Source organism: Euleptes europaea, chromosome 15 (assembly GCF_029931775.1).
Source record: "Euleptes europaea isolate rEulEur1 chromosome 15, rEulEur1.hap1, whole genome shotgun sequence".
Lineage (NCBI taxonomy): Eukaryota > Metazoa > Chordata > Lepidosauria > Squamata > Sphaerodactylidae > Euleptes > Euleptes europaea.
In genome coordinates this window covers 51,721,628-51,746,359 of record NC_079326.1, presented here as the reverse complement: position 1 = coordinate 51,746,359, position 24,732 = coordinate 51,721,628, and the positions used below count along the sequence as shown (strand labels likewise).

The window sequence follows — 24,732 nt, the reverse complement described above, 5'->3', positions numbered from 1 at the left end:
CTGCTGTACCTCTGACAGCGGCATTTGAATTTTTTTTATTACTAAATTATTCATTAAGTAATTTCCTTTATATTTTGTCTCCTGAATCCGTTACTAATCTACTGCACTGCGTACCACTTGAGGTTTAGTATTATGAGAGAGGGAGAAAATGTTCCCTCCACTTTCTCCAGACTGTGACTAATTTTATAAAAACCTCTGTCATGTCTCCCCTCCGTCATCTTTTCTCTAACCTGGAAAGCCTAAATGGAACCACACCAGGGATTTGCCTAAGGGCACTGCAGTTTTATTTTCAACCCTTTTTCTGGCGATCTTTACCATGGGATTTGCATTTTTGATCGCTGCTGGACTGGACACTGAGTCAATGTTTTCAGTGAGCTCTTCACCACAACCCCAAGCTCTTTTTCTTGACCCATCCCTACCAGTTCATGCCCCATCAGCCTATACATGAAAGCAGGATTTTTCCTCTTTTTTATACATTCACTACATTTGTACATGGGCACATTTGTACATGGGAGGGCAGGGTAAAAATGCAATTATTTATTCAATTAAATAAATGAATAAATCGGGCTCAAGGGCGCTTTTTAATCTTGCCTATGAAAATAGTGTGAAAATCTCGCTGCCCCAGCCATATTTTGGGTCCAAGGAACCACAGGAGGAAAGAAGCGTCAATGATACCATGATTTATGAGTCTGCAGGAGTAGGGACCTGTCCACACATGAAGCGACCTTATCCTGAAGCAGACCCTTGGTCTGTCAAAGTTTACATTGTCTCCGGCAGCAGCTCTCTAGGTCTTTCACATCACCTCACGACTGGTCGTTTGAACTGAAGATGCCGAGGATTGAACTTGAAACAATTCTGCATGCGGAGCAGATGCTCTACCAGTCAGCCGTGATCCCTGCCCACAAGGGTCATGAGTCAGGTTAGGAGAGTGAAGAACCAGAAGGTTGCCCGGGGACAGGGTAGGGAAGAGGGATACCTGGAAGAGGGGGTTAGAAGAAAAACCAGCAGGCAATGAGGCTTGGGAGACAGGGGAGGAGATTGTGGGTTTATCAGGTAAAAGCTACTTGTTAAAAATCTTTAGAACATTAATCATGATTAAGGTCTTCCAAACCAGTTGTTAAGTTTTTCCAAACCAGTTCTACATGTGTTTGAAGCATCTTTGCTTGGGAAACCCAAGAATTATTCCTGTGTTGCAAGCAACTGGTGAAATTGAACTTCCCTGCTGGTGTTTTGACTATTTAACGGCTTTCCAGCGGTGGTTTTTATTGGCAGAATGGCTTGCCCCCCACAGTCGGATGAGCTGATATTTTTTGTGAATGGCAGAAAGGTAAGGATTGACTGGTTTTATTTTGTGGTTTGATGTGCTCCTTTTTAATATAGGAAAAAACAGTGGAAACTTAAATTTTTACAAGGAAGTCTAATGATGTACACCAGGGGTTATCCTTTAAAGGAAGTCTTGCCAATTGATTGGAGAAAACATATGAATTTTGGACATTTTAGCATGTGATTTCTCAGTTTTGCAGTTGCAGCACTGTAATCATCTTCAGACAAATAAAACCAAATGTCCATTGTATTTTACTCTGGCAAAAAATGTGCAAAGCTTTTCTCGGGTATTTGAATGCCCAGGTCTGATTAAGATGGATCAGAACAGAGTAGCCAGTTGTGTCAGACTGATATTGTTCAAGGAAAAAAACTCAGCTTCTGAGAAATAATTTTTATCTGATGTAGTAGATTACCATATCACATCATTCCAGCTTTTTAAAAATTAACTAGGAAGTTTGCTCTAATATTTAAGAAGTCAGTGCCCTGCATCGACCCTAAATTGGAAAATCATTAGTAGAAAAAAATCCATATGAAATCCAATCAAATTAAATACGAAATTTCTCCTTTTAACAAGTAGGCTATAAATAAAAAGGAAAACTTAGATTTCCCCCTGGTATTCACTTTTTTTCTCAAAGAAAAGGGCAAAATTTTCACCAGGTCTACTCAGAATCCTACACAAGCCTATTCAGTGGGGCTCAGTCCCAGCAAAGTGTTCTTTGGATTGCAGCCAAACATTCTCTTACAAATATTCAACCGAAAAGTGCAATGATTTTTCTCAAGGTTTTTCAGTAATTTGAACTGGGTGAAATTTTCAAGTTGGGCATAGTCGAAGCAGAAAGAAAACTGCTAGATGGGTCTGTAATATTTTGTAGTTTTATTAGAAATTATTATTGTGTACATCGATTTTCAAGGTTTTCCAGTAATTTGAACTAGGTGATGTTTGCTTTTTTGGTCTTTATTTTTTTTAAAAATTTATCACATCTTAAATACCAGTACATTTTAGTATATCTGTCTTGCCTCCTGTTTTCGTGAAGTACTTAGACTATAAAGTTAAATGCAACGATATAGAAGTATACAAGGGTGTGGCTATTTTCAAGTTGGGTGGGCATAGTTGAAGCGGAAAGAAAACTGCTAGCTCTTTAATATTGCATGTTATTGTTATTTGCATTGGGTCCCCAACCTTTTTGAGCCTGTGGGCACCTTTGAAATTCTGACACAGGGTGGTGGGCCCAACCCCAAAATGGCTAACATGGGAGGTGGAGCCACACCCAGACAAGTCCAAGTGCAGGGAAGAAGAGGGGCAATTTAAACAATACACTGGGAAAGAGGAGTGAGAGACAATAAAAACAAACACTTTGGAGCACAGCCAATGAGAATCCGTGTTGGGCGACAGTCCCACCCACATAATGAAAACAGTCGTCAGGCACCAGGGGAGGTGTTAGCGGGTCACTCTTGCCCGGGCTCAGAAGTGACGGCTTCACCACTGCCCCGGTCAAGATTGCAATGCAGATTAAGAATTCAAAATGTTGAGCAAATCGAGAATATATTTAAGACCACAGGTCATAACGAACACCATCAATTAATGTACAAAAAATGGCAATCTCCCTACTATTGAACATTACAATAATGCTCCGCATGCATGTGTGTGTGTGGGGAGGGCAAATAACCTCTTGGAAGCACAGATGCTGCCAGTTGAAATTAGCTAGAGAGGGCTGTAGCCTCTCTCTCACACACACAGATGAGAAAGCTGTCGAGGCAGGCAATTTTGTTCAGAAAAAGAGCCAGACGGGAAAAGGCTTAACACTCCACTCCTCCCAAGACTGTATTTCATCTTAAAACCCTGAAAGGCCAAGCCAGCAAGAATTTAATATCTTATCTAGCCTCTGATGATTGCCGAGGTCAACTAAGGATGCTCGAGGTGAGGAACTCTGTGCCCTGCTTCTCTCTAAGGCATCTTTCTAAGAATTGAAAAAGGAGAAGACGAAGAAGAGTTGATTTTATACCCCTTCTCCTCCCCACAACAGATCCCTTATGAGGTAGGTGAGGCTGAGAGTTCTGAGAGAACTGTGACTAGGACAAGGTCTCCCGGAAGACTTCATGTGTAGGAGTGGGGAAACAAACCTGGTTAACCAGATTAGAATTCACTGCGCATGTGCAGAAGCGGGGAATCAAACCCGGTTCTCCAGATTAGAGTCCACCGCTCTTAACCACTGCACCATACTGGCTCTCGGGATGAGCTTGCAGAAAGGATTCCCATTCCTCCAGGATCACAGCTCAGCTGGCCCGAACTTGCCCTCTCATAATCAGTAGCAAAATGCAGGAACCACAGCCCTGCAGGGTGAAAGAACTGCTTTGTTCTTCTTCCCCCACACAGTATATTCTGGAGAAATTAGAGAAATGCTGGGTTAGGCTGCAAGCAGAGCCCTTCTCAGGGACTGGATCTGTCTGGAACCCTTCCCTGTGCAACACGCCTAGAGGTTGCAGGCTTCTGGAACAGCGTGGGCAGGGGTGGGATGGGAAGCTAAAACAGCCCTGGGGAAGAACATCACAATGTCCCCCCTGCCATCTTTGCAATCCTCAGTGCTATTCGTACTCAGACATGTCTACTCAGTAGGACATCCTACTGTGTTCAGTAAGGTTTACTCCCAGGAAACTGAAGAGTTGGTTTTTATTTGCTGACTTTCTCTACCACTTAAGGAAGAATCAAACCAGCTTACAATCACTTTCCCTTCCCCTCTCCACAAGAGGCACCTTGTGAGGGAGGTGAGGCTGAAAGAGTTCGGAGAGAACTGTGACTAGCCCAAGAACACCCAGCTGGCATCATGTGTAGAAGTGGGGGAACTAACCCAGTTCACCAGATTAGCATCCGCCGCTCATGGAGGAGTGGGGAATCAAACCCGCTTCTCCAGATTAGAGTCCAACGCTCCAAACCACCGCTCTTAACCACTACACCACGCTGGCTTTCTGAATTTAGGATTGCAGCTCCAACCATACATAATTTCTAACCATATTTTCCATGAGCCTTGATGGCCTATTTGACCCTTTGTAGGAATACGAGGCCAAAAATATTTCACACAACTAATTTGTTGTGAGGATAAAGAGGGGACACAAACAAGTATGCCACCGTGAGATCCTTGGGGGGACGGGTGGGATAACAATCTAGAAAGCGGTACCGGCCTACCTAAAAGTTGTGAGGGGAACAGTGGAGGGAGAAATATATATCCCAACCCAATCTTAGCAGAAAGACAGGATACTCATGTAATAGATGAGCCTGCAGGCAGAGATAATCCTCTTTGGTAAAATAGTATTACGATTATCCCCTTGTTTCATTTCCAACTCAGGTAATTGAAAGGTGTGCTGATCCTGAAGAACTGCTGCTTAATTACCTGAGAAAGTGCCGTATCCTTTGAAGCTCCCCCCGATTTGCATTGCATAACGATCCTAGTATTGATTCAGAATGAAAAGGGGGCAACCAATTTAAGATTTTAATGAACACAGATGACATTATATTGTTTTGGAGTGATCTTTAGTTTCCTTCCTGTATCTTCTCTTTTTTTAGTTCTATATCTAACTACAAAGTAGATAGAAATAAATCTCCCAGTAATGCAAATAATGCTCTGAAGAAAGGCCGATGCGAAACCAAAGGCTGCCCATGTTTTCCTTAACCGTGTTTTTTTTTTTAATAAATATTTTTATTGATTTCTGATATTAAATGGGGATACAAGAAAGGAAAAAGGATACGGGAAATTATTAACAAAAAGAAAATGCATATTTTTACCCCCTTAACAGGATTCAAATAGTCAACGTTTTTTAACATGTTATACTTTGTCCTCTCCTTCATTTTCATAACGTCTAAATAAAAAAAGAAGAAAAGAAAAAAAAATTGTTATTTTTTGGTTTGAATAAATTCATAGAAAATGTGCCATTTGTCTTTATTTAAATTTTGGGTACCTGGTTGTAAAAGTTCTGTTAGATGCGCCATTGTTATGAATTCATATGCTTTATCAATCCAGAGATCAATTTTTGGTATTTTTTCTGTTTTTCACAATGAGGCTAGGACTATTCTTGCTGCTGCTGTTAGATATTTTAATATAATCTGATGATCTTTACTGCATTCGTCTGGTACTTTACTCAGAAGAAAAAGTTTGGGGTCATATAGTTTCTATACTCTTATGAATTTTTTTCCAAAATTTTTGGACTGATGTACACGTCCACCAACAGTGATAGAAAGTGCCTCTGGCTTTCCCACACTTCCAACACAAGCCTGATGTTGAGCTGTTCATGTTTTGGATGTCGCTCGGCGTTATGTACCACCTGTGTAATTCCTTAACCGTGTTGTGCAAAATAAAGTCCGTCTCACCGGAACCAAGTATGGCTGTGGAATTGGAGGCTGTGGAGCCTGCACGGTCATGGTCTCTACGTACGACCCCGACTCCAAGAAGATACGGTATCCTTTTTAAAAAGGAAAGAAAGACACTGGGCATATCTATATAAAAGAGCCCTATATGGCTTGGGACCAGGGTATCTGAAGGACCGTCTTCCCTTGTACGTTCCTGCCTGGGAATTAAATTGCACCAATCAAAGAAGCTCATCTGGGGGTGCATTAGAGAGGGCTTTTTTGGTGGCAGCCCCATGTCTATGGAACAACCTCCCCACGGAAGTACACTCGGCTGCCTCACTGTCAATCTTCAGGAGGCAGTTGAAGACTATTTTATTTAGGACTGCATCTGACTGATTTTGTTTTAATTTATTGGCTGTTCTAGAGCACAATCCTAAAAGGGGGGCCATATCTGCATAGGAGCCGGCATGATCCTGCGCTTGCGTTAAGTGTCCACTTATCCCGGGATAAGGGGCACTTACGCTGGCACGGGGGGGCATTCGTGCCAGCCCCAGGATGCCACGCCACTACGCAGGGCTCTGCTGCCAGAGCTGCCTCCTGGCAGCATTCCAACAGCACAATTCCCCACTCCGGCGTCCTGGGAGGCCTTCCCGGGGGCATTCCAGGGAGGAAGAGCTGCCTTTAGGCAGCATCCTAACCCCTTTCGCCCCAGGAACACCCCCTCCAGTTGCCGCATAGCCTTGCTGTTTTCTATGGGGGCATTTCCACCATTTAACATTTTTAATTGTTTTATTTTTACTTTCGGCAGCCAGGAAGCCTCTGTGGAGCCACCGCAGCTGTGCCGCTCCCAGCCACCATGCATCCATACACACCCTTTCAGGAATGGGCTGCTACTTTGAGTTTTTAAAATTGTGACCTTTTATGTGTGTGTTTTTAATAATTGTTGATTTAGTCATATTTTTGTTGTTGTTTTTTAATCTTTATATTATAAACTGCCTTGAGTTTCACAAGGGAGAAAGGCAGCTAATAAATGTTTTAAATAAATAAACAGAAAGCAATGTTTTTACACCAGTTAAATTGGCATTGTGTTCCCCCAATGAATCCTGGGAAGTATAATTCCTGTAGTTGCGTTGAAAATTTCTGATGCTTTAGGCTTTGGCCCACCTTGTCTATACTAGGCTGGTCCTGAGTACATCCAAACAGCTGAAGATGGCCCTAGTAAACCCTGCAAATTAGGAATGAACACAGTGAAGTACCAGGCATTCTCCTTTACATCCCAAAGGCATTTCCCAGCCAACTCTTGCCTGCTCCCGTTATGCTCATTGCATGGTGCTGCAGTGACCACCGTGGAAGGAGTCGGAAACACAAAAACCAAGCTTCATCCTATTCAGGTGAGAGCTAAAGGCTGGGGAACAAATGCTTGTTTTGAGGTGATATCTAGCGCCTATCCAGGATTGTCCTCCTTGCCCCCATTCTACAAATCTAGCTGGTGACGTTATTGCATTTATTTCTTTTACATCCCTCCTCTCTTTCATGGTTCTCAAGATGGTGGGTTAGATCCAGTCTAAATTGGCAATTTCCACTGATTTTCCCCTTCCAGCTGCAGACCCCCACCTCATGTCATTCCCCCTTATACCCCAGGAGAAGCATTTCATAGAGATCAGTGGGAGAGGAGGCAGGAAAGGTCCATTCTGCCATTGGAAAATGTATTCTGGATCCACCCCTGTTTACCAGACCCAGACCTGCTGAGTTTCAGCAAGGTGGCTATTGGCGAGTGCCTTCAGGCCATTCCCTGGGACCTTGATATAGATGGAGACAAAGAGATGGGAACAGATTTTCTTCCATGGTTCTTCCACTTGTATTAAAGGCAGAGGAGCAGGGGCAGGAAAGAGAAGGTGGTGGGAAGGGCCATGCTGTGGACAGGAGAACAACGAGGAGGACGCCAAGGTGCTGCTGAGGCTCAGCTTGCTTCCAGATGATAACCCTTCTGTGTGGACCAACCATTGAAATAGGTTTCACGAGCAGAGCTCGTTCCCCTTCTAGGAAAGGCTCGCCAAGTGCCACGGCTCCCAGTGTGGCTTCTGCACCCCCGGGATGGTGATGTCGATGTATTCTCTGCTGAGGAACCATCCGGAACCCACCATGGAGCAGATTTCAGCTGCACTGGATGGTAGGCTGGCTTTCTCCAAAGTCTGAAGGAACTGCTCAGCAAATGGACAAAAAAAATATAAGAAATGGCTTGGGGGGGAGGGCGAATGTCATGGTGAAGAAGTGCCTCCAGTTCCTTTTCCATTCCTCTTTTGCTGCTCTATCCAGCTTTGTGGGTCCCTCTTTCTTCTGCAGGAGCATTTCAACAATGCACCAGCTGGTTGCTTGCGGCATACACAGGGTTCTCGATCTGGGGAGCCCCCACCCCCCCGGCCATATCTGGCTCTCATTGCTACTTTTTCTGGCTCCTGATCTCTTTTCTCATTTTTACCCCAAAATTATTGAAACAATTATCTGAATGAGTCCAAAACAATGAGTTTAAGACATGCACAAATGTCAAGCTTTACTCATGTACTTATATAAGTACCATTAAGTCGCAACTGACTTATGGTGGCCCCAGCAAGGGGCTTTCAAGGCAAGTAAGAAGCAGAGGTGGTATGCCATGGCCTTCCTCTGCAGAGACTTCTTCTGGTCCAACTACTAATCCTTCTTAGCTTCTGACATCTGACAAGATTAGGCTGTACCATTAGGGTTGCCAGGTCCCTCTTTGCCAAAGCGGCCATTTTCTCCAGGTGAACTGATCTCTATCAGCTGGAGATCAGTTGTAATAGCAGGAGATGAGCTAGTACTGGCGGTTGGCAACCCCAGCTATTCAGGCTGCTCTGTACAATTACTTGGGAATGCTACATAAGGACCTGAATATGTTGGATCTGTCTGCAGTTGGAGGTGTAAACATTCATACCTTCTCGACCCTCAAGGATAAGGCATAGTTTCTGATTAGCTTGTACAATGTTGGGGGGAAGGAGATTCCCTTCATGTTAAAGAAGCAGAAGCAGAATAATCTAGACTATCACGCAAATTTTAGGAATGTCAAAAGGTCAAACTGTCCACAGCAGAACTTTGTGGTTCAGATTAGTGGTGAACCTTGAACCTAAATATTTATTTATTTGTTCTTTCTTTGTCTGATCCTTTCTTTCAGGTAATTTATGCCGTTGTACAGGGTACAGACCTATAATTGATAGCTTCAGTGCTTTCTCGCAGGTAAGAGGGGGGAAATCAGTTCATTGATATTGTCATAAGTGTCCTTTAAAGGAGAATATGGAAGTGGGATGACATTTGCAGAAGTGATTATATGACTCCCAAGGGTACCGCTAATGTGAAGTACATATTGATTCACGCTAAACTGGGAGAAAATGGCAAGGCTTTTGTGTATTATGTGCTAAAAACAAAATTCTACACCATGAAAAGCTAAATTCTGCTGAAAAGGGATAGGTGGGGTATAGGGTTGCCAACCTCCAGGTACTAGCTGGATATCTCCTGCTATTGCAACTGATCTCCAGCCGATAGAGATCAGTTCCGCTGGAGAAAATGGCCGCTTTGCCAATTAGATTCTGTGGCATTGAAGTCCGTCCCCTCCCCAAATTCTGCCTTCCTCAGGCTTCGCACCAAAAACCTCCCACCGGTGGCAAAGAGGGACCTGGCAACCCTAATGGAGTAGGATGTTACGGCACCTAGCTAAAAAATGGATTTCTGTGCATGAAACTGTGGACTTTGTACATCAAATGGTTTCCATTGTATGATGAGTGCTTCCGTAACTGCCCCTGGCATCTTCGGACTATTTGGATCCAAGGGCATACCAGAAGCACATTTGCAGTAGCATATTCTGTTATGGTAATTTTAAGACAGGGTTGCCAGCTCTGGGTTAGGAAATACCTGGGGATTTTGGGGTGTGGAGCCTGAGGAGGGCGGGGTTTGGAGAGGGGAGGGACTTCAATGCCATAGAGTCCAGTTGCCAAAGCAGTCGTTTTCTCCAGGTGAACTGATCTCTATCAGCTGGAGATCAGTTGCATTTACAGGGTGAATAGAAAATAAGCTTGTGGATTTCTGTTATAAAACTATATTACAGCTGAACTACTTTACTTGGTGTTCCTTGGTGTCAAGGAACTGGCCTTTCTGCCACAATTGTATTGGTATTTCTTCCATGTGTTTTCTGAATTTTGCTTTTATTTTGTAACAGACTAATAACTTTGTTTTCCAAAAATGAAAATCTACGAAATATTTGTGTGTCTGTGTGTGTGTGAGAGAGAGAATATCCTAACATGTACTTTTAATCTTCCAGTACATTTCCTGGAAGTTGAGATACCTTTTTTTTTTAATGCTCTCTGCAGGGGTCCTGTCCTCTGGCAGGCAGTGGGAAATGTTGCTTGGATCAAGAAGATGTGAAAGAGAAAGAAAAAGAAGAAGATTTAGCTCCAGAACCTAAAAGAGGAGATCAGGTAAACTGTGGCCTCTTAATTTCTATAATTTCAATAGAAGAGATGCCAGAATGCAAGGCACCGTTGAAAAACCGTTCTCAGGAACAAGAGCTATTAATTATTTGCAGCGACTCATGCTGAGTCTTCACTAACTGTGAAGTAGGCCAGTACATGGCTGAAATTTCTTGGCTCTGCAACGCATTCTGCCTCTCTCCAAATTTTGCAACTCACTAGAGTTGGGGTCAGCATTACGCTTGCTCCATGCTACGCCCCACAATCTTTGGTTCACCACTTTAAGTCATGGCAATGTGCAAAGGACATCTGTAGCATTCCTCAGAAGGTTGGGTTTTATGCTCCATTTCTTCTTCTCTTGACCACTGGACTGGAGGCTGCTTTTGTCCCTATGTCACTGTAGCTGATGCAGTCCTAGGGTTGCCAGGTTCCCCCTCTCCATCGGCGGGAGGTTTTTTGGGGTGGAGCTGGGGCGATCACAAGTGTGTGTGGCCATGCACCGTGATCACGTCACTTCCGGGCTGGAAGTGATGTGATCGCGTCGCGCACGTGTGATCCCTGCTCCCCAGCAGCCTGGTGGATTGGCGGGCCATGTTCCCGCCGAAACCACCCACCTGGCAACCCTATGCAGTCCTGATCCAGCGCCAATCAAGACCAATCAAACTCTAGCAGTGAGTTGTGCAACATTGTGTTTCCTTGTGTGTCTTGGCCAGATTTGACCTCAAGTGCCCCGTCATTGATCCTACCCAGAGCAACTTAAAGACTGCTAGGCCTTTCCCCAAGGTCTTAAGTGGGGATTAAGGTACAGTTGACATGGGCAGTGGGTGGGGTCTTCAGCATGACCCAGTGAGAGCTTTGGAGGTGGAAGACATTACATGGATGCAGCGTCACCATCATAGTGTTGTGTCAGTGTGTCCATTTCAGGAGCTCCAGCTCCTTTCCATATTAGATGGGAAACCTGGTCAGTAGACTTCTGGACCATCAGTAGATCAAGAAGGAAGAAGCCATATCTGCAAAACATCCAGCCCTGGAACTCTTCAAAACACAGATGCAGTTTCTAGGACAGCTATCCTCTCACCTGAGTGGAATCTTATTAGACCAACTGTAACCTACAATAAATAAGAATACAGTAGTTGTAGAGTAGCAGTTGAGTGGAAACCTTATTAAACGGTTCCCATTTTCTCTTCCCAAAACTGGTTTATAATAAGACATGTTCTAACTAAGCCGCTCTGAGCCTGAGTTCGCCAGGAAAGGTGCGGGATAGAAATCAAATTTTTAAAAATAAACAAATGATATTTTATGGGTCATAAAGTGTTGATAAACTGTTTGATCTTCTAATCCCTTAATTAGGCTGTGTCTAATCCCTTAATTAGGCTGCAAAGCTCCAACAGAAGCTAAATAAAATGGGTTCACCACACCCTAGTGCAACACCTCAAATGTAGCTCTTTTCCTAAACCTTGCCCGAGAATCCGCTTGCTGATTTCAGTAGTTAATCCAGCCTGAGAAAATTTTGAGTTGCCAGTGTACCACTTTGCCAACAGCCTGATTCTTCCAATAAAGAGAAGAGAATGAGGTTAGTTCTTAAATGGCAAGAGGCCCCATGCACGCTTTTGAGCCCTCAATGGCATGTAGAGGTGACACTCGAGAGATATAAATCCTGCTTTTCCAGTGTTCATCTGTGCTAATGTTAGGCTCTAATTTCTTTTCCTTAAGATGTGTTCAGGTCTATGCCCGCCAGAGGACTTCCAGCCCACGGACCCAACCCAGGATTATATATTTCCTCCAGAACTTATGGTAGGAAACAGTGCTTTTACTTGTGCTTGTTGAGAAATAAACAAAATTTATTTGCGGCATGTGTGCCAGATAAAAGTGTGCCAGATAAAACAGGTAAAACAGAAACTGGCCATACAGAGTAGATGTTTGCAATCAAGGCCAACAAAATTAGGAATCACCAAATTTTACATTTCCACAGATTGAGGAAGTACATTAAGGCGACGTAGCTCCATTGCTACTGCACAGTATTTTGCGACCTGGGTGGTGATTGGTGAGCTGTCTTCTAGCAGAAACCTTTTGGTCCATTCACCCTCCTCACCAGAGCCCATTTCCCTAATCAAAGAGTCAATAATATTGAAGCAGGCTGACTTGTAGAGGGGACATCTAAAAAATACATGCTCAATGGTTTCCAGTTCCCTTGCATTACACGGGCAAAGTCTCTCCACCCTGGGGATCTTCTTAAATCTCCTTTCTAATATGGCAGATGGTAGGGCTGCACATCTGGCCAGTGTATAGGCCCTCCTATGTGTGGTCCTTTCCAGACAATATAATAATTGCTAAATGCTAATCGGCATATAGACTTTGAAAGAGAAATAACAGCATGTGGCAATATGCTTTGGTAGGGTTGCCAACCTCCATGTACTGTGGAGAAACAAAGGTATCAAGCTCACAATAGTAATGCAAAAAGTGCTCTGTTATTTACAAGTGCAAAGCATCAAAAATATCATGAACATATACAAACATAACACAATGACAATGTGTAGCTAAAAGCTACCCGAAGAAGACAAATGTTTGCAAAAGTAAGTACAATGACTTGTTTGACAACTTTCTTCTTTTAACAGAAAGCAATAATGGCCATGTCACAAGATATGGTTAAGCGTTAAAGAGCGCATTTTTCTGCTTTTAAAACCTATTGATATGGTATCAACACTGTTCCTTAAGGTGACATATCGTTTTTGTCTCTTTTTACAGAGAATGGCTGAAGAAAGCAAACAAAGAACTCTGGTTTTCAACGGAGAAAGGACTACATGGATTTCTCCTGTAGCACTCCAGGAACTTCTGGGCCTAAAAGCCAAGTACCCAAATGCCCCTCTTGTTGTAGGGAACACAAGTATAGGTAAGTAAAGAGTGAACATTACATAATGTAATAATGTCTCCAATCAGGGCTGATTCCAGGTTTGGGGTATCGGTGGGCAGAGAGTGCCCAAGGTAGGGTTGCCAACCTCCAGGTACTAGCTGGAGATCTCCTGCTATTAAAACTGATCTCCTGCCAGTAGAAATCAGTTCATCTGGAGACAATGGCCGCTTTGGCCATTGGAGTCTATGGCATTGAAGTTCCTCCCCTCCCCAAACACCGCCCTCCTCAGGCTCTGCCCAAAAAACCTCCTGCCGGTGGCAAAAAGGAACCTGGCAACCCTAGCCCAAGGCCTCCACTTGCACCTCCCTTTCCATCCCCAACCATGTGTGTCCCCCCCCTACCTGCCTGCACATCTTTTCCCAGCTCGTAAGCCTTCCCCGTGCCCATACTTACAGCTGCCCACACTTCCTGCATGCCCTTTGACTGATGGTACTGGGCAGTACACATGGCTGGCAGTGCTGCCACTACATTACTCTGCTTTGGTTAGACCTCACCTAGAGTATTTTGTTCAGTTTTGGGCACCACAGTTTAAGAAAGACGTAGACAAGCTGGAACGTGTCCAGAGGAGGGCAACAAAAATTATGAGGGGTCTGGAGACCAAGTCCTATGAAGAAAGATTGAAGGAGCTGGGTATGTTTAGCCTGAAGAGGAGAAGACTGAGAGGAGATATGATAACCATCTTCAAGTACTTGAAGGGCTGTCATATAGAGGAGAGTGCTGAGTTGTTTTCTGTTGCCCCAGAAGGTCAGACCAGAACCAACGGGTTAAAATTAAATCAGAAGAGTTTCCATCTAGACATTAGGAAGAATTTTCTTACCATTAGATCGATTCCTCAGTGGAACAGGCTTCCTCGGGAGGTGCTGAGCGCTCCTTCTCTGGAGGTTTTTAAGAAGAGGTTGGATGGCCATCTGTCAGCAATGCTGATTCTATAATCTTAGGCAGATGATGAGAGGGAGGGCATCTTGGCCATCTTCTGGAGATGGAGTGGGGGTCACTGGGGGTGTAGGGGGGAGGTGGTTGTGGGTTTCCTGCATTTTTCAGGGGGTTGGACTAGATAACCCTGGTGGTCTCTTCCAACTCTATGATTCTGTGATTGTACAGCTATTGTGCATAGGTTGGTAGCAGTGGGCCCCACTTAAAGCTCTATGGTTCTATCAGCTGCCCCACCTGAGGGTATGCTGATTCTGGTCCTGTTTCCAATGGAAGCCTGCTGCAGCGGTGGTCTATGCACCGAGCTCTCCATTGATAAAACAAAATACTTCAACTGAATTTCAGTGGTGTGTTGCCTAAATCTATGCCTGTACCTGCAGCAGAATGAAGAGGAAGAGTCCTAACTTGTAACTCAGGTAGTAAACATTGTGTGTGTGAGTGCCGTTAAGTCGCTTCCAACCCATGGCGACCCTATGAATTAATGTCCTCCAAAACGTCCTCTCGTTAACAGCCTTGCGCAGATCTTGCAGACCGAGGGCCATGGCTTCCTTTATAGAGCCAATCCATCTCATCTTGGGTCTTCCCCTTTTCCTGCTGCCTTCAACTTTTCGTAACATTATTGTCTTTTACAGGCGTTGTAAACTTTAGGCTTCCCTTTTAGTGTGTGGTGTCTCCCTGTTTATGACTTTTGTTGTGAAAACAACAAAGAAGAAGAACAATTAAGAAGAAGGAGGAGGAGTCCTAAGTCAGTAGAATGGAGGGTATCACTTCAAGCGGGTTTGGGATATATATTTTTTTAAACTCCCTTATTGAAGGTAAGTTCCCTACAAGTAGACAACACATCAAGGAGAAAGATGTAGCTCATTCTTCTCCCTGCTATGCTGATTTTTAATGTACAGGGAGATTTTTTTTAACATAAGAGAGTAAGCAAAATTTGATTCTCTGATTAGATTTCAGAGAAAATACCAGATTCCATTAAATGGCTAATTACAGACCCACAGGCTATACACATTCCTACTACGAGTTCTAGAAATATTCCTTTTTTGTTGTTGTTGCTGTCAAGTTGTAGTTGACTTACGGTGACCTCTGGTGGGGTTTTCAAGGCAACTCCAACTGCTGCCTCCAACGTTTCCTAGCATGATTGTCTATTCCAGTGACTCTCGTCTTCTCATAATGTGACCACAGTACAAACCTGACTGTTATGCCAAAAACTGACCGAGGGGAAGGTGGAGAGGGATTGTGTGTGAGAGAGCGAGAGCAGAGGAATGGTCCATCACTTCCTATATACCTGCTACCCCCGCTTTAAATCACCCCCTCATCACCTTCCTTTCAGCTTCTCATTCCACCCAGATATGAGAGCACTGTTCTGCTACCATTTTGCCCAATTTTACTTTAATTGTCTTGACATCTGATTATGATTTCCTCCCCTTTAGGAATTGATGTGAAAAAGCTGGGTGTTTATTATCCAGTTATCCTTCATCCTGTTCGGGTTCCAGATCTGCATGTTGTCTACAGGACAGACAATGGTAAGTCTCCAATGTACCATAGAAGCCACTGGGGGCAAATACCTAGGATTGGGGTTTCAGTTTTCAGTTGTCCAATAAATGTTATTGAAGAACTAAATGAACCAATGTGGCATAGTGTCCCCTCGGGAGAATTTTAAAATATTTCTTTTCATAGTCTGTAGTGGCTGCTTCCCCTCACTAAAGAATCATGGGAAAACTCCATTTCCCATGAATGCTTGCAATGGACCTGCACAGTAGCCCATTGCAAGCATTCATGGGAAAAAGAGTTTTCCCATAATTCTTTAGCAAGAGGAAGCAGCCATTACAGACTATGAAAAGAAAGTACTTTAAAAATTGTCCCAGGGTGGGTGGGCATTTTTTGAGGTAGTCACCAAATTCACTGCATAGCTTCACAAGACTCTCCTTGCATGAACCCCAAAGTTTGGTAAAGTTTGGGATAGTGTGTCCAATTTTATGGGTTCCTGAAGGGGTTGCCCCCTCCTCCATAGAGAAGCAATGTAAACTCTACAATGCTTCTCTATGGAGGGGGGGTGACCCGTTCGGGACCCCATAACATTGGACCCCCTGACCCAATCTTCACCAAACCTCAGGGTTCATGCAAGGAGAGTCCCTTGAAGCTACCCTGAAAATTTGGGATCTCTACCTCCAAAACTGCCTTCCCCAGAGCTCATTAAAAAAATTCCCATAGGAAAAAGCCTAGGGAAAGCCGAAGCCGATAAAAGCCGAATACCTATTTGGCTGATTCGGTGATCAGCTATCTGGCTTTATTCCCAGTTTTAACATTCAGCTTTAATTAAACCCGAAAGATGCTGAAAAGTCCTTTTTCGGGTTTATTTTCAGTCCGAGTTTATATGTGCAACCCTAGTAGTGATTTTTATGGCTTATGAGCTCTGATTTTAATTGTTTTAATAATGGGCCTTTTTGTAGTTTTAAGGGTTTTAAAGCATGGTTTTTATTGTGTTAGCTGCCTTGGAAGCCCCTGTGAGGGCAACAAGGAAGGTTTGTGTAAAATAAAAATAAAAATAATTGAAACCAATATAAACAAATTAGTTATAAGATGCAGCAGATAAGTATGATTTACTTATTTGTGTTTATTTGCATATATATTTAGCAGGTGACTTTATGTCTTACTTAGACCGGTTACCTACCTACCTACCTACCTACCTACCTACCTACCTACCTATCGCTCTATCTCTCTCTATCTCTCTCTATCTCTATCTCTCTCTATCTAATCTATCCACACACACACACACACACCTTGAATATAACTTGTGCTGCCATTTCCTACGTCTCTAATTAATACTAATGCTAACACCAACTCTGCTTGCCGACTATGAGTACTAAAAATGTAATAACTGCTGAAAATTATTTGGTTCCAGGGCTAGTGATAGGTGCAGCAATTCACTTGGCCCAGCTGAGGGACATCCTGTTAAATGTGGTCCCAGAACTCCCATCAGAAAAGACGAAGATTTACTGTACTCTGTTGAAGCAGCTGAGAACCCTTGCAGGAGAACAGATCAGGAATCTGGCAGTAGGTCTTCCCAAATGTTGGCTTTCACAAAGTATAGATTATCTTGTGTCCTTTGGCCTCACTTTCTGGCCAGAAACAGTGAGGAGACAGCCTTTTAGGGAAGGCCTGCTTTGAACGTGTTTTATTGAATGCACCTCCATATTATTTTTAAGTGGAGAAATTTCCCTGTCATTTAGCAGATTGTTTTATTTGTTTGAAGAGATATGTTCAGATTGAAATGACAGAAATCTGTAAGTAAGGTTACAAGGCTTGTATGGTTATGTGTGACAGAGAGGCAATAAGTAGTAGTAGTTGTTGTTATGGTCGTAATAATATCCTTTTTTGTTAGTCCTTAGGAGGACACATTGTAAGTAGAGGATCACCCTGGGATCTGAACCCTGTCCTAGCTGCTGGGAAAGCTATTCTCAATATGGCATCAACAGGTAAAAGACCTTGATTAAGACACATTGATAAACAGAACATAATGCTATATAGGAGGTCCATGTATCTAATAGCCATGGGTGCCATTCCCCATAAGGATCAACAGAAAAACGGTGGCAGATGGGGAGAGCTCTACGCAGGGCTTCCCTTAGGACTGCTCCAGGAACTTCAACTGGTCCACAATGCAATAGCGCAGGTCCTTACGGGGACCCCTTGGAAGGCACGCATCCAACAAGTGCTCCTCCAGCTGCACTGGCTCCAGACTGAACACTGGATCTTCAAAGCCCTAAATGGTCTGGGTTTGTTGCACCTGTGGGACCGCCTCTCCCGATACACCCCCCAAAGAGCACTTTGCTCAGCTGGTGAATGTCTACTGGTGATCCTTGACCCAAAAAGTATCTGGCTGTCCTCAACCAGGGCTAGGTTGGGCCAGCCTGGGCCTCGCCAGCCCAGATGGAGAGTGGTGGTGGTGGTGGTGGTGGTGGTGGTGGTGGTGGCTGCCTCAGCTGGCTTGTGGGCTGGATAAGAGCTCTCAAGGCGCCTGATCTGACCATTAGGCCTTATATTTGACACCCCTGATCTAGAGTGTATATATATTCTACTGCCTTTTTATTGTTATGTGTTATGTAAGATTCATCTCTGCAAAGAACACATTCTCTAAATGCTATGCTTTTCTTTAAGACGGAACACAACAGATTCCCCTTAATGGCGAATTCCTCACACGATTGCCAGAGGCAGACCTTTCACCAAAAGAAGTCATAGTCTCGGTTTTTATTCCATTCTCAAAGAAGGTAAGAGAAATTTTGTTCCTTCTCCCCTCACCACAATATACCTTCAGCATTATGGTACGTTCTCTCTAGCAAGAATTCCTATATCAAAATTGCAATACAAAATCAAGTTGTGCGTACTAAATATCAGAGAGCCAGAGAATTCATCTATCTAAGAAATCCACATGTCATTGCCTATTGATAATTTTTAACAAGAGTTCAAAACAGAGCAATAGAAGGATTTCTGCCCCTGTTGTGTATGCTGGTTCTTTTTGCCCCTTTGTCATCTGTGGCCAAACAAACTTTGTAGGTGTTTGGAGCGGTAAAGGACTCTACAAACACAAATGATAGTGACAGCTAAAATAGCAGTTTGTTTGGTTGGAATGCACAATAGTGTAGAGGGATGTTCATAAACTTGCGTAATGGGGGCCATTTCCCCTGTAGCTATAGTCCAGTCCTCGCTGATTAGAGAACCAGCAGGGAGGCATCAGGTTAAACTTGACTGGGGAGACTGTGGGCAAGACCAGCACCAAGGTCAGAGGAAAGATGCACAGAACCACCCTTTACCAGCCACGCTTCTTGCCCTAGGCTCCGCTTTTTCTCTGAGGAATGGGAAAGAGGTGGGCTCTTATCCTGACTCCTGAGGTTCATCTTCATTCAGTTGGTTTGGATGCCTGTGGCAAGATGTTGACATTTTGGCTGGTGACATGGGTGCAATCGAGGGGTTTGGGCTCAGGCATGTTCAAAGTGCCTGCACTGGGGTCTTCTAAGCACCTTCTAGGTAAGCATTTCCTCATGTGTGAAAAGGCCCTTATAAAACTAGCTGAATGAAAGCAGGGATCAGTGTGAAGGGTAAAATGACCAGATCTCTCCTTTTCTTGCCAGGATGAATTTGTGTCCGCCTTCCGACAGGCCGAGCGGAGGAAGAATGCGTTGTCCGTGACCAATTCTGCAATGCAAGTCCGGTTCCAGCCGGGCACTGACGTCATTGAGGACCTGACTGTTTTATATGGAGGCATTGGCTGTACCACAGTGAGCGCCCCGGTCACCTCGCGGAAGCTACGAGGAAGGTACGATGGTCCTCTGGGAATCCTGTCAGAACAGCCCTTCTTGCTAATGAGGAAGATGCTTCATTTTCAAAACAGACGAGTGAGATGGATTTTCCATATTTATTGTTTGTCTTCAGGCAGTAATACAAGGCTCCTGAATTATTACTTTCCCTAATTCCAAGTAGGCAAAACGACTTCTATTTCAAAATGTTGCTCAATAAATTTTCTCCAAACCACATGGCAGGAGCGAAGAGAACAATTTCCCGCCAGCGAATCTGTGGAAAGAATGTTTTACTGTTATGAAAATTGATTTGCTGGCATAATGCTTTAATTGAAACAAATTGTGGATTCAAGAATTGCAGGACTCTAAAATATCTGAATGCCATAAAACCAATTCCATGGACTAAGACAGAATCCTCCACACTCAAATAATTCTGACTCACCAGCACTTAGATTACTCAAATATCCCAAATTTATCCATCTTAGTAAAGCAATGACCGGCAAGGAGCCCATGAGGGCCATACCTTCATATGTTGCTTGAGAGTTTCCAGAGGCTTCTCTCTAGGGGTGTGCACTCGGCTAAAGCCGAGCCGAAAACCCTCCGAAGAATACCTTTTTGGTATTTTTCAGGTTTTTTTTTTTACCGGTAACAAATGGCGAGGTGAGGGCCCAATAATACACGGCCAGCAGACCCAAGTGAAAACCGCAGGGCTGCGGTCTGCCAGCCAAGCCCCACCCATACCAGTCTTGTCAGGCTCTGCCTGACCGGTCCATTCAAGGAGGGCCTAGGATGGGGAGGAAAACAGCCGGGTGGGAAAAGTTCCCACTGGGGAGAACTGCGTAGCCGGAACAGCCTCCCCCAACTACCATTAGAATACTGCGGCCGCCTGGGTCCGGTCAAGCCCATGCCACCCCTGCGCCACTCGTGCCAGCCAAAGCTGGCTTGCCTCCCACAGAGCCTCCTCCAGACCATCCCCCAGTATGGGCCAGCGAACAAGACTCAAGGTGAGTCCTGAGCCTGCTCTTGTCTGAAATTTCCATAGTTACCACATCTATAAAACCACTGGTTTTAAAGAGATTTTTTTTCACCTGTCCCAGTAACTACAGATTTTCACACAGGGATGGCTTCGGAGAAAGTACTCCCCCTCCCCCAAGACCATTATTCTGATCAAACTCGGGAAAGTGAAATGTGAAGTTGGTCTGTACGTTACAAAATTGTCTCGCTCTCCAATATATTAAATAAGCACGTGCGTTTTATGCATTATGTCTCCCTCAGAAAATGGAATGAGCAGACGTTGGAAGACGCTTGCAGGCTCATTCTTGAAGAAATCCAACTCTCTCCTTCAGCACTGGGTGGAAAAGTGGAATACAGGCGAACTCTGCTTGTCAGCTTCTTTTTCAGATTCTATTTGGAAGTGCTGCAGAGTTTAAAGTACATGGCAAGTAGGAACCGCCTTGCGCATCTGTGCGATTGTAGAGTGGACTGTATATTGGGCAGGTTTCACAGTGTGCGCACTCAGCCACATATCATGATAAGCTCCCTATGAGCAAGTCCTATCCTAGCAATCTACTGATGGGCTTGCCTAGTGGATGTTCAGGCCTAGATCACACAAGATGTTTCCTTCTCCACATGAGCATTCCTGGCCATTCTAGAGTATTAAGAAAAAAACATTTTTCACTTTCGATAGTGGCTTGATCTACATAGTGGTACTGTTTGTCCCTTTTTAGATTTTTAAAGATCAAGGTAAAGGTTAGAGGCACAAGAGCTGACCTGGTTTGATCCCCGCCCAATCATTCCATCAGTTGTTATCTGTGCTATGGAGTACATGTTTGCATAGAACAAATAACATTATAGTGGCTTGGTCTACATGTTCATCTCTTTTCTGTGAAAAACTTCACTTTTTGAATTTCCGCCGACTAACCCAGACGAGCCCTCTTTGTTGAGAGCCAGCGTGGCATAGTGGTTAAGAGGGGCAGATTCTGATCTGGAGAACCGGGCTGGTTACCCACTCCTCCACATGAAGCCTGCTGGGTGACCTTGGGCCAGTCACTCTCTCAGCCCACACGGAGGCAAACAATGGCAAACCACCTACGAATGTCTCTTGCCTTGAAAACCCTACAGAGTTGCCATAAATCAGGTGTGACTTGACAACACACGCATGCACACACAAGCTATTGTTAAAGATGGAAAAGCGGAACAAGCTAGACATTTTTCTTGATTAGTTGGTTTTCTACAATGGAGTGCTCATTTTTACATCACAAATGACCGTACAGGTGGATAAAAGGAGTATCCCTCCCTACCGAAATTTATTTGGCCCATCCTTTTCCTGCCCTGTTACAGAGCACCATTCCAACCAACAACTCATTCACTTTTTAACCTAGTTGTTTCTATATCCATGTAGGAATGATGTCCTGTATGGCGCAGATCTTGTTTTTTTTATTTATTTGAATTGCTATCCTGCCGTCAATCTCCAGCCAAGGCCGGGCTCAGGGCAGCTAACAATATCTTATACAATACAATAAATACAATACAATAAAATACCGTAAAATCAGTAAAAGATAAAAAGCAATTTGACAGCTCAGGGTCATGAAATCTATTGTGTTTTCTCTTTGATTAACTAAACCCAATAACTTGCGTTGGCCTAAATATAACAATTATTGGGTAGGAATCGCATAAATAGATATTTTCCCACATAAAGAGCCATTCAAGGTGACTTTCTGGTAATGGTTACTGATGGTAACTGAAAGCAAGCTGATAAGACTGCTTTGGAAACATCATCCTCCCCATAAAAGCAGCTTTGAACATATTTTTGTGATCCATTGTTTTCTTAAATCGTTTTCCTTTCTACAGTACCCGTCCAAGTATCCTGGATTGCCAAAGGAAAACTTGAGTGCCTTAGGCGAGTTCATTGACCATCCCCCACAGGGCATGCAAGAATATCAGGTCAGTGGAGTTATTTTCATAAATAACCACCATAATATACCTTCAGCATTATGGTGCGTTCTGTCTAGCAATAATTCCTGAGCCAACGTGGTACAGTGGTTAAGAGTGGTGGATTCTGACCTGGAGAACCAGGTTTGATTTCCCACTCCTCCACATGAGTGGTGGATGCTAATCTGGTGAACCGGGTTGGTTTCCCCACTCCTATACATGAAGCCAGCTGGGTGACCTTGGGCTAGTCACAGCTTTCTTAGAGCTTTCTCAGCTCCACCTACCTCACAAGGTGTCTGCTGTGGGGAGAGGAAGGGAAGGCAAACTTTAGCCAGTTTGAGACTCCTGAAAGGCAGAGAAAATCAGGAGTAAAAACCAACTCTTCTTCTTCATCATTTTCACAATATGATAATTATAGTAAGTGATTCCTTACTCTGTGACAGGATGTGGACCCTCAGCAGCCTCCTCGGGACCCTGTGGGACGTCCCATCATGCATCAGTCAGGGATTAAGCATGCCACTGGTGAGGCAGTCTACACCGATGACATTGGTCCAATTGATGGACAGCTCTACATGGCTGTGGTCACCAGCACACGAGCCCACGCAAAGATTCTGTAAGTGACGAAATTAAGAGCTTGAGTGAGAAAACTGACCGAATCAAACTACGAAAAAAGGATACTCAATACCCATTTTTTAAAACATATATTGTAGCCCTTGAATGCTTTCGTTTGAATCATAAACAGCCACGTATACTCAAGGGTTCCATTTACCATTAGTCCTTGTTGTTACCTGAATTGGGACCTTTATACTCCTTTCTAGATCCATCGATACCTCTGAGGCCTTAGAAACACCAGGGGTGGTCACTGTGGTATCAGCTGCTGATATTCCAGGGGAAAATGGTGATGAAAACGAGAAAGTGTTTGCTGAAGATGAGGTATTCGTTGGTGTTGACTTTTTGCCTTCTATACTTTTCTGCCTGAGAGATGAATTTACAACCCAAGAGACCAATGTACAACGACCCTGATAATGTGAACACCATTAGACTAACGTAATTCAGTTGCTTTTGAAGAAAAGAAATAACCGCTGCCTTTATTTATTTATTCTTTATTTAAAACATTTATTAGCCACCTTTCTTCCTTACAGAGCTCAAGGCGGTTTACAACATAAATAAAATACATAAAAAACAAAATTTAAAATCGCAATTCAGGACTGGTAGTAAACTTAATAAAATGTGGTCCTAAATAGGACCTTCTTCCACTGCCTCCGAAAGATCAAAAGTGAAGGCGCCAGGCAGTTGTTCCATAATCATGGGGCTGCCACCGAAAAGGCCCTCTCTCGTGTACCTGCCAAACAAACTTATTTGATTGATGGGACAGTCAAGAGGGCCTTTCCCTGTGAAAACTGCATGACAGATAAGAGGGTTAACCTGTACAACTTTTCCCATCCCTGCCGCCATCTGCTGAGTAAGCACTCAGGGGGTCCCTAACCTTGTAGAACCAGAAGACATTTCTGGAATTCTGCGAAAGGATAGCTTTTTTTGTGTTTACCTTTGTCAGCTAGGCTCTCTGTCAACCCCGGATACAAACAAGATGGTTTCCCCCACGGACAAAATGGAGTTTTTGTGCACTCCGTTTCCCCCCCCCCCCCGTTTGCACCCGGTCTCCTGCCCGAGATCTGCACCTCTAGGGAGACCCGCCCGAGTAATCGCTGATCTGATACCAGGTCCCGCAAAACAAAGCCGGGAGCTCGGGAAGATCAGCCAGTTAATGCATGCGTCTATTTCCTGTATGCGTTGTCTTAAGTCTTTACCGGTAGTTAACTTCTGTACTGTTTCTTTGTTTCTAAAACCGAATCAACCCCATTGTATTTACCCTATATATGTACCGATATTTCCCCATGCCTGTATTCGAGCCTTAAGTTTCTATGACTTGCTGAACTCGATGACTTTCTGAATAAAACTTTAAACTCGCTGCATCGTCTGGAGTGAAGTCCCTTATACCAGGAACGCAACGTGTTGCTGAAGCCTGACAACCTTAGAATCTCAGGTTTCATCACTTTGTCTGCTAGTGAACAATTAGATTGCAGAAAACTCTGAGGCATGTTCTTGAATGCAGTCAGTCAAATGAAGTACTGATCAAGGCTGAGGTGTAGAGTTGCCAGCTCCAGGTTGGGAAATACCTGGAGATTTTGAGGGTAGAGCTTTAGGAGGGATGGGTTTAGACAGAGGAGAGACTTCAGTGGGGTATAATGCCATAGAGTCCACCTTCCAAAGTGGCCATTTTCTCGAGGTGAACTGATCTGTGTTGCCTGGAGATGAGTGGCTATAGCAAGAGATCTCCAGCCACCACCTGGAGGTGGGCAACCCTGCTGAGGGGCCTTGTCATTACCCCACACAAATAAAGCGTGGTCACTCTAGAATACAATACTCTCTGTGGTGGCACATTAAAGGGGAAGACCAGTAGAGTTGGGCAAATGGCGTTTCAGGGAAGCAAGGAGCCTCGGGATTACTGAGAACACAGTTAGAAAATTG

General features: G+C 44.0%; 1 protein-coding gene across 1 annotated transcript in view; it reads left to right on the top strand.

Annotated features, from left to right (window-relative positions):
- Positions 1-1,254: 1,254 nt before the first annotated feature.
- LOC130487793 (aldehyde oxidase 3-like) overlaps positions 1,255-24,732 on the top strand; it is a 50,112-nt gene continuing 26,634 nt past the window's right edge. The window contains exons 1-18 of the mRNA XM_056861312.1: positions 1,255-1,327; positions 4,665-4,722; positions 5,674-5,770; positions 6,945-7,053; positions 7,706-7,832; positions 8,850-8,911; positions 10,039-10,146; positions 11,851-11,931; positions 12,883-13,027; positions 15,412-15,504; positions 16,884-17,035; positions 17,364-17,457; positions 18,137-18,246; positions 19,108-19,292; positions 20,548-20,710; positions 22,123-22,215; positions 22,647-22,816; positions 23,022-23,136. Coding sequence (XP_056717290.1) covers positions 1,274-1,327; positions 4,665-4,722; positions 5,674-5,770; positions 6,945-7,053; positions 7,706-7,832; positions 8,850-8,911; positions 10,039-10,146; positions 11,851-11,931; positions 12,883-13,027; positions 15,412-15,504; positions 16,884-17,035; positions 17,364-17,457; positions 18,137-18,246; positions 19,108-19,292; positions 20,548-20,710; positions 22,123-22,215; positions 22,647-22,816; positions 23,022-23,136 — 2,016 coding nt within the window. The 5' untranslated portion in view covers positions 1,255-1,273. The remainder of the gene's footprint in view (positions 1,328-4,664; positions 4,723-5,673; positions 5,771-6,944; positions 7,054-7,705; positions 7,833-8,849; positions 8,912-10,038; positions 10,147-11,850; positions 11,932-12,882; positions 13,028-15,411; positions 15,505-16,883; positions 17,036-17,363; positions 17,458-18,136; positions 18,247-19,107; positions 19,293-20,547; positions 20,711-22,122; positions 22,216-22,646; positions 22,817-23,021; positions 23,137-24,732) is intronic.